Here is a 9,613-nt window from a genome sequence, read left to right on the forward strand (position 1 = left end):
GCCGACCTTGACCTTGACCATGCTGTCCCTATCATTACGTACCTCAATTTTCGACAAGGTACGCCCGGGCAGGGTCCAGCACTCCAGATACCGAATTGAAGGCTGGGGAATATGCACTTTAGTGATTCCAGTACTCCGATAGACGGGAATAAACGTTCAAAGACAGAAAAAAAAAAGGGGGTAATGAAGAAACGGGAAAAGAGAAAAGAACAGAGACTGGAAAACGGCTAAACCGGCTGAGGGGGCCGGCGCCGAAAGGACGGGGCGCTGGAAGGAGCGGGCTTTTTCGGCGGCCGAGGCAAGAAAGCGGGAGTGGGGCCCTCTGCCGTGGGATGGACGGGACCAGTATCAATAAGTGGGGTCTTGACTCCCGTCCGACTCAAAGAAACTCCGGCGGTCGGTGAAGGTGCACAGAAGAGCTGGAAAAAGTGTGGAAGAAGAAGTGAAGCTTGAGGCCCGCCGCCGGTGAGGCCGGGACCATGCATCCATGGCAAGCGTGCAAACAAACAAAGCAAGAGATCCCAACCACCTCCTCATCAATTGACCAATCACATATTATCTTTTGTGGGCAGCAGGCGCAAGAAGGAGTTTGTGACTGTCGAGTTGGACTCGGGTGAGCTGTTGTTTTATATAAAGACGACGACACGAGAGACAGTCGAGGTACCTCTACCAGAACCACCAAGCTCTCACCTTGTTCAACACAAGTTCAAGTCTCCTTCCCACACTCACTGCACAGCATGTTCAACGACCACACCTTGGAGTCGCACGGATGCACGGTTCCAACTGAGGGATCTGCAAACCCCAAGATTGGCACTCCACTTGCCCAGCCAGCCCAAGTCCTAAAAGGAAAAGGCGTAGCATGGTCAAGGCAGGACCGTGAGGACCAATGAAACCTCGGTGGAGTGAGCTTATGCAGATCCCGCGGATCAAGCTAAAGTGCGGGTACCTGTGAGTGGAGCATTTTCAAGTGCCAAAGTCCATTCTCCGATGCGGGGGGCAGGCAAAAGGGACGAACCGGCCGAGAATGGATGGAAAAGGGGCGCAGACTGCAGTCAGTGGTCAACTGCAGTGGTCAACTTTATCGAGTTCCCGTTCGTTGTCTCCTTCAGCTCCTTCCTTCCCGGCTCCCATCAACCAGGCATCTCCTCGTTCAGTTCAGCTGGAGGCGCCTTCTCTCTCGAAGCATGATGCCTGTATCCGTCTCAATTTGCCTAGTCCGCGCTGGCAGGAAGTCGGACCCGAGAGCAACTTCCCAGCACATTGATGGTGGAGGTCCCCTCTCTCGTCCTTTCCAGTGATGGATAAGAAATTCCCCGAGAAACAACAAGAGAGAAAAAAAAAAGGACAATCGCAGGGGAAAAAAAAACAAGACAGGAACAAAAAGCGAAGAACAAGCGACCTCGCCAAACTTCAGCTTCAAACATCGGCTACCGCTCCCCCCTTTATATACACTGGCTCCTACTTAAGGGGTCTCGGGTAAGCCATCTTTTATTCAAGCTTTGTTCACCATTTGATCCTCGCTCGCTCTCGCTTGTGCAAAACGGCGGCGGTTCATGAGAAAGATGAGGAGACTCGGACCACCAAATCCCTTTTGTCTCCCGGAAGTTCTCTCCGCCACCTACATGCTAGCGAGGTGTTAGTGTAATGACGCTTTGTCTCTCGAATTGACCTTCCACCGGGAATGAGGTCCGGTCCGGTCTCCAGCAAGCACTTCATCTCTCATCTTCTGTCGCTGTTTTGGACTCAAACTCGGCCCGTCCCCAAGTCTCATCTAAACTCGGGAGAATTGAGGACAATCAGGTCGTTCATCATATCATCGCAATCGGACATCGGACATCAGGCAACGGATGAACACCCCCAAATCGAGTCGGCCCCATCCGATAGACGGGGCCATGGACAGGGGAAGCAAGCAAACACAATGGAAACCCCCTGGAATGCGGCGTCGCTATTTGAGTTTCGCAATGACTTGTTCGTGTCAGCTCGTGATGGTTTGACCGTTTAACTTGACAGTCACGTCACGCACACACACACACACACACACACGATCCTTTTCTTTGCTTTTTGCTTGACAATTATGACCTGATTCCGTTGTCAGAAAGAAAAGAGGACGCAGCTCATCATGCTACTTTGCTTTTTTCTAACGTATGCAAAAAAAGAAACACCAAAAATGACGTCTTCGCTATCAAACTCATCGTCGATAACAGTCCCCTACTGGAGATGTCCGGCAGTTCAACCTACGTAGTGCGTAGCTTATCAACTGTGTGCTCGGCATAAACTAATGAGAAAAAAAAAAAAAAAAAAAAAAAAAAAGAAATTACCATTTGAACCCCCAAATACCAGCTGGCGCCAAGATGGTCTCATCCGGATACGCCAACCTGAGTCTTTGCTCTCAAAATACTCTGTCGGGGACCGGAGCGAAGCACTGGAAGCAACTAGTCATGTCGTAGATTTGTCGATCCAAGTGGAAATCCGGGGCATTAGTTTGACCAGGAACGGACATTGGGCCGGATGATGCCCTTTTGGGTCTCTGATGTCTCTTGTTTGTTGCCTTTAATATCACTTACACTACTGCATCTACCGTCTGGTCCAGCCGAACAGCCAGTAGCTCGACGTTGGGACCCCATTGCCCAGGCGCGCATAACAAGCTGGTCGGGCCCTTGGCATCTGGAGGATGGATGCTGGATGCAGCCCTGTCCCTGTCGATCTCTGGCCCCTCGACAACCTCGACAAAACAAAAGATATGTCCAATGCCATGTTTGTCCCGAGTCGGAGTATCTCCTTCTCCTCCTTTTCTCTAATAAACGCCTTGGAAACACCGACGGTCGTCACATCTAGACAAGGACAGCAGCCACATATCATGTCGCCCATCACCACCACTCCACTCTCTCCGCCCCCCAGGCCGTCCTCATCCCGCAGCGTCGCCAACAGCATCAGCGGCAGCACCTTGTGCGACTATCCCATCACGACCGGCGGCAACATTAGTGCGTTTGGATCGAGGAATGGGAACTGGCCCGCACTGCTACTAGGCGATCTTCACTTCACCGCCGCCGAAACGAACCTTGTTGTGGATGCGCATGCCACCTCGCATAGTAGCTCCGCCAACGCCAACGGCGGTGCCACTTCTTATCCTTCCACCTACACCGAGCGGGGTTATAGTGACCGTGACCGCGTCGATCGTCTCAATAACTACTTCCGGCCTTTAACCTCGACCGACACCAACGTCAGCAACGGCACCACCAGCACCAGCAGCATCAACTATTCCAGCAACAACAGCAACTCATACAGTAACCCGGGCACCTTTGCCACAACCCGCACCCGAAGCCAGACCTCTACCAGCTCTGCATCCACCGGCCGTTCCAGAGCCAGCACTAACCGCCGTTACCTGGCCGGCGGCACTAACTCCAGCTCCAGCTCCAGCAACCAGGCTTCCTCCTCCTCCTCCGTCAATTCCCCGTCGACCGGTCAGAATCACAACCAAAACAGCCACCCCCGGGGCATCTCCCCTAACGGCCTCGGCATCGGCCGCTACGGTCCCGGCACCACTGCTCACAACGTCTCTGCCGCCACTACCACCACCACCTGCACCTCGTCCCCCATCTCCCGCACCTCCTCCCCCACCACCCAGCGCAGCGGCGGAGGCCACAAGCGGCAACACAGCATGGTCACCCACGAGCAGATCCAGACCTCCAACGCGCAAATCGTATCGTCTTTGCCGTCCGGGTTAGTAGCCGTGTTTGTGGGCGCCACCAGGGGTATCGGCGAAGCGACTTTGAAGCAGTTTGTACGGCACGCGGTGGCGCCGAGAGTGTACTTCGTGGGGAGAGACAGGACGAATGGAGAGCGGGTGGGCGCGGAACTGGCGAATCTCAACCCGGAGGGAGAGTATCATTTTCGAAGCGCGGATGTGAGCCTGTTGGCGAACGTGGATGAGGTATGTAGGGAGATCAAGTGTAAAGAGAGAGTGATCAACTTGCTGTTTCTGAGTTGTGGGACAACAATTATGGGGATAGGTACGTTTTTTCCTGGCACATTTCGAGGGGAGGTAGATGGGGAGGAGGATGTCTGGGGAAGGGCAATGGAGAGGAATTCAAGAGCTGGCCACTCACTTGAGAGTTCAGGTCCTACGCTGCGCTCCCTTTTTCCCTCATCATTCTCTTTCCCATCTTCACACCTTCATGCCCATACCCTCCCGTACCCCAATATACAAGAAACCACACATGACTAACAAGCCCGCCACATACAGACACCAAAGAATCCCTCCACTACCCCGCCGCCGTCTCATTCTACGCCCGCGTCCGCTTCATTGTCAACCTTCTCCCCGAACTCCAAAAAGCGACATCCCTCCGGCGCGTCGTCTCCGTTCTCAACGGCACCAAAGAAGGGCACATCGACACGGGCGACTTCCAGTTTCGGCGTCTCGCCATGCTTCAAGCCCGCGGGCACTCGGCCTCCATGATGACTCTGGCGTTCGAGTCCTTGGCGCTCGAAGCCCCCGACGTCTCCTTCGTCCATACCTTTCCCGGACTTGTGAGGACGAAGCTGGGACAGGACACCAACCGGGCGGCCATTACGGTTCTGCGGGGGGTGTTTAAAGTGATTGGGCCGCTGTGTACGATCCCAGTGGCGGAGGCGGGCGAGAGGCAGTTGTTTATGGCTACGTCTGCCAAATTTCCGGCGAGAGAGGGGAGGGACATTGAGGAGACTTCTGGGGTTGGTCTTGGGTTGGGAGTGGTAGGCGGGACCAACGGCAACGGCAGCAACAGCAATGGCAGCGGCAGCAACAGACCATCTATCGAAATTCGCAACACCCAATCTGGCTCGGTACTTTCTGCCGCAGGCGGCAGCACCGCAACCGACAACAAAAAGGGTCATCGAAGAAAGGACTCGCACTCGTCGCACTCTACCAGCTCATCCTCAATGTCGATGAGCCTGAGAGTGGCCAGGGGAACAGATGGCAAAGAAGGCAGTGGGGTCTACTCGGTTAGTAACGATGGGGAAGGGTTGAGCGCCAAGACGGAGGAGGCGTTGAGGGTGATGAGGGAGGAGCAGGATATGGTGAGGAAGGTGTGGTTGCATGTTGAGGACGAGTTTGTGAGGATTACCGGGTGTGCTTTTGTGGCATAAAGTAGAGGTGTAAGGAAGGGGAAGTGTGTACTTTCTCTTTTTCTTTATGATTTGGTTCCTTTTCATGGCGTTTTCGGGTATGTCTTTTCCCCTTTCGTTTGGTCCGTCGGAATCGATGTCTCCCTGCTGTGTCCCCAACCTTGCGACGCAGACTGGGGACGGAGACTTTCAAATTTGGATACCACAGGTGCTGGCTGGGATGCCGGCACCAATAGCAGGATGTTTGTCCTTTATCGCTTATCTAATGTAGACATGAACAACCTCCCTCCTCCATGTACCACGTGCCCGTTGTGGCTCGAATCCTATTATTCGGCCCAGCCAGGTTGGGTCCAACTCTGAGGAGATAGATAAAAATACGATAATGTAATACGTGGAAGATGTGAAGAACAAATGCCTAGGACACTGCATCATTATGGCAAAGGACCACACCATTTTTCCCAAGATTCTTTTTTCTTTTGTGTGTGTGCAACGATTTCTTGGTGCTTCTTGTTTCTTCAGCAAGGCCTTTCAACGATTTGAACCACATCACTTCTTTGCTTTTCCTCTTGTCTATATTACAACTGAAGTCAATCACTTCAAGAATTGGTTTTAATTGAAAGCAACCAAGGGCTGACAAACTCCACATAATGCTTTTCGATATCCCTTCCCACTCATCATTTCCGCTCTCTCCAAACACGTCGTTGAACTGTGGCTCACCGAAATATTGTCGCTAAAACACAGGCCCCTTTCCAATAGCCGTTCTATCTCCACCAACAACCATCTCGGCGCCGCGATGGCCCAGGGGCATCAAGGGACCTCCCGACTTTCCGAAAACACGGAGATACCAAGATATTGCCGACAAGATCACTCCCTCCAGAAGCCATCTACCAAATCTTCCGCTCGCTTCCCAGTAAGCTGCTGGAGTGCTCTTTTACAATCTGTCGTTGATCCCCTGCTCCTCGTGCTATATGTGTCTAATCAGGGGCGCATCCGGGGCTAACCGGGGCTCGGCAGAATGTAACTGCAACGCCGTTGTACCCAACTATGACCGAATCAGGGAACTGACAAGGCCGTTGGCCAGTGGAAGCCCGCCTTCAGCCAACGCCTGTTGCCTCTTCCAGGCAGGACCCATTCGGGGCTAGCATCTCCTGCAGCTCAAAACAGTAAGGGTTCAATGGCTTGCATAAAGAATTCATCTCCATCAATCTTGGAGATGCTATTTCAAGAGATAGAAGATGCAGAAGTCGTTGAAAAAGTTTAATGGTCAATCCGGGAGTTGGGAAGGGGGAATTTGGAATTAAGCTGTTTAGGTACACTAGATATATTTCGTTTTCTTATCAGACTGCCTGCCGCCATCTCCCCTCTTTTAGCCGGCGAATTGCTTGCTCATCATGGCACTTCAACTTGGTCGTTCAGCGCACATCTTTTTCCCATTTCGCCCAACACCACCCCACACCAACGCGCTACTTTCTCCAAACAATTCACTACACCATACATCATCTCTATACACTACACACTACAATTCTCACAACAAACCCTCTCTCGTCCAGCAAACGAAAACCCATCAAAAAAAAAAAAAAAAAAAAAAAAAAAAAGATATTGCCACCACCACAAACCACAACTCCTGTCGGCACTTCTTTGACCTCACTCATTGGTGGTCTCACAACGTAACGGTACCCTTTTTCCCACCCTTGTCCTTACTTCACACAACGTGTTCAGGGTCCAGCCAAGGGTAAGTGGCTACTCTACACTAGGTAGACCCCGTTAGTGCCTGGCAACTAACCTTCATCAGTGCTAGCCCCTCACTGTCTGCTCACCCTCGCGATCTGCCAAGACAGCGGATCTAAGACCGCCGACGACGCCACTGGCGGTTTTGTTATTGGCATCTCGGCTTTCTCTCATTCCAACGCGTCGCCTAGGCCCCGCGGACCGGAGTTCTCTCCGATCCTCTACGTCATTTCGTTCTTTTCCTTCTTATTTTCCCCCAAGCGACACTGTTTGTCACTTCGAGGTACTGTCAGCGGCTTTCGTGCGACAAATTCAGTCAGTTGACGGCGCTGTCACATCAACCAACCAACCAACCAACCTTTGCGAGCAACCTCGAATCTGAACGCCGTCTACTCAAGTAGTAGAGAACTACATCTACATATCTGTACCGCCACTTCACTTCTTTTTCACTCGTTTTCGCCCGGAGCCGTTGACCATGCCTTCCATATCGGCACTCCCGACAGAGCTCGTTATTTTCGTGCTCGATAACCTCGAGCGTTTGCGGGATCTAGCTGCTCTTGCCAGAATCAACCGGAGGCTATACGATGTTGTGAACCCTATCCTCTACAAGCGCGCAGTCTCGCGTGACTTTCCCTACCCCCTCGAGTGGGCAGCACACAACGGCGTGGTCGGGACCCTGTTAAAGGCCCTTGACTCTGGTGCAGATCCCAACCACGAGTTCCACCAATGCACATCATCCAGGGAGTGGAGAAAGGCTCTTACTCAACGAGGCCAGCTTCACCCGGGCTGGGATACCGCAAGTGTCTGCGATTCCAGAAGCACTTTGCTGGCCGGTAGCAACGGCAGCTCCTACGGTGTTCAAAGCATGGCATATGACGACGATGAATCCATGTCGGATTTCACGGATGACGGCGACAACTATACCGACCATGAACCCATGTTCTATTCGCCCACCCTCGATGGTGATGGCCGTAGCGTTGGTCGCAGCGACGATTCTGACGGTTCGGGAAGATGGACCCAGACCAAGTTCGGCCGCAGGTACACTGCCCTCCATCTCGCCGCCAGAGCGGGCCACATCGGAGCCATCAGCACTCTGCTCGAACGCGGTGCCCGGATGGACGTAGTGGCCAAACAGTTCTGTTCTTGCTGGCGAGAATATGGCATTTTGACCTCGATGGAAGGCACCGCCTCCATCGATGGACTCTACATTCCAGGCTGGACGCCTCTCCATGTCGCCATCTGTCATGGCAACGAACAGGCTGCCATCAAGCTTTTGGCCAGTGGAGCACCGGTCTACATGGAGCTTTTTCCCCCGTGGGAGAATTCGGGCTTTCTCGAGTATCCTGCTACCGCCCTCCACCATGCTGCCGCCATGGGCCTTGTTCATGTCATTCGATATCTGGTGGATGTTGGACTACAGGCAGACATCGATGTGCGCGACAACAAGACCCTGACTCCCTTTTACTACGCCTACGCGTATCGCCGCTGGGACTCTACCGTGCCGCTGCTGCTCAACCTCGGCGCCAACATCAACGTCGATATTGACATATTTCTCCCTTACTCAACCATCACACCCCTGGGTGAGGCTTGTCGCGTCGGAAACTATGAGGACGCAGACAGGTTGATCGAGCTCGGCGCCGACGTCAACCGCGGCTACATTGCAACCAACATCGGCAATGGCCTGACACCCCTCCACATGTGCGCTATGCCTCCGGCCAAAGGCCATCGCTTTGCTATGCTTTCCGCAGGAGGAGGCAACAATGTAGAAGAGCCGGAAACGCGCGAACAGGAATATGCAAGAGCAGTGAAGCATGGCTTGGATCGGATGCAAACGATCGAGAAGCTAGTGGTTCACGGGGCATCCCTAGAGACAAGAGATTGCCCAGGTGACACACCGCTCATCGCAGCAGTCCAGCACTTCAACGTGCCGGCCATCAAGGCCCTGATCAAAGCAGGCGCCGACATCCACGCCACCAACTCTCGTGGCCGAAACGTCCTCATGCAGGCCATCGATGGCCCTCCCTTGCCCATCTCCTCCATGTCACCACGCGTGAACATCGGGACCCTCAGCCGCGTCCTTCGCGAGCTTCTCAACAACGGCGCCAGGATCGACCACAGAGACAACCAAGGCAACAACCTCCTGCACGTAGTCTGCAAATGCTCCCAAGAGCGGCTCACCCCCGATCTCCAGTGCGACATCCTCCGTCTCGTCCTCAACATCCCCGGCGCCGCAGCCCTCATGCAGGCCCGAGAAGACTCGCACGAGTCTCTCACCCCGCTCATGGTGGCCTTCATGGAAGGCAGACTCTTGTGTTGCGACGTCCTTGTCCGCCGCGGATGCTGGGGTGGGGACAACAACCCCCAGCGGAAAGAGGACTTGGCGTGGATGGCCAACCGGTGCTATCTCCGCAATAACAACCCCGACCAGCACCTAATGCATTTCCTCCTGGACCTGGACGTGGACGGATACCTGGCTACAGACCCGCAGTTTGCCGCCTATATCCTGCATGACCTCGAGCGGGGCTGGGTCCGTCACTCGGGAGACGATCTGTTTGATCCCCAGCGCCCTGTGACCTTCCTGGGCGAGCGGCTGTATAATCGCTCTGTTCTGCTGCGGGGGCCGGACGAGTTGGATGAGGATGTCTTGGGGAAACCCAAGGAGGACGTGAAGGCGTGGTGCACCGGCGCGAGTACCAAGCAGATGGGTCTGTGTACTACTAATAGTGGTATTATGGATGATCCGTTTGGATGGGCGCGGCCGCTGCCTGATCCTAGTTGGTAG

At 53.9% G+C, this 9,613-nt stretch overlaps 2 protein-coding genes across 2 annotated transcripts; both read left to right on the forward strand.

The window, feature by feature from the left end:
* The first annotated feature begins 2,348 nt into the window (after nt 1–2,348).
* On the forward strand, nt 2,349–5,403 carry B0T23DRAFT_390807 (uncharacterized protein). Its single transcript, XM_062837900.1, has 2 exons — nt 2,349–4,010; nt 4,244–5,403. The coding sequence occupies exons 1-2, from the start codon at nt 2,672–2,674 to the stop codon at nt 5,122–5,124; spliced, it is 2,220 nt and encodes a 739-aa protein (XP_062687946.1). The 5' UTR covers nt 2,349–2,671; the 3' UTR covers nt 5,125–5,403.
* Nucleotides 5,404–7,306: 1,903 nt separating this feature from the next.
* Nucleotides 7,307–9,613, forward strand: B0T23DRAFT_457414 (ankyrin repeat-containing domain protein; the record flags this gene model as incomplete). Its single annotated transcript, XM_062841284.1, has 1 exon — nt 7,307–9,613. One exon carries the CDS (start codon nt 7,307–7,309, stop codon nt 9,611–9,613), a length of 2,307 nt encoding a protein of 768 aa, XP_062687947.1.

Source organism: Neurospora hispaniola (assembly GCF_033458365.1).
Source record: "Neurospora hispaniola strain FGSC 10403 chromosome Unknown B0T23scaffold_12, whole genome shotgun sequence".
Taxonomy (NCBI): Eukaryota; Fungi; Ascomycota; class Sordariomycetes; order Sordariales; family Sordariaceae; genus Neurospora; species Neurospora hispaniola.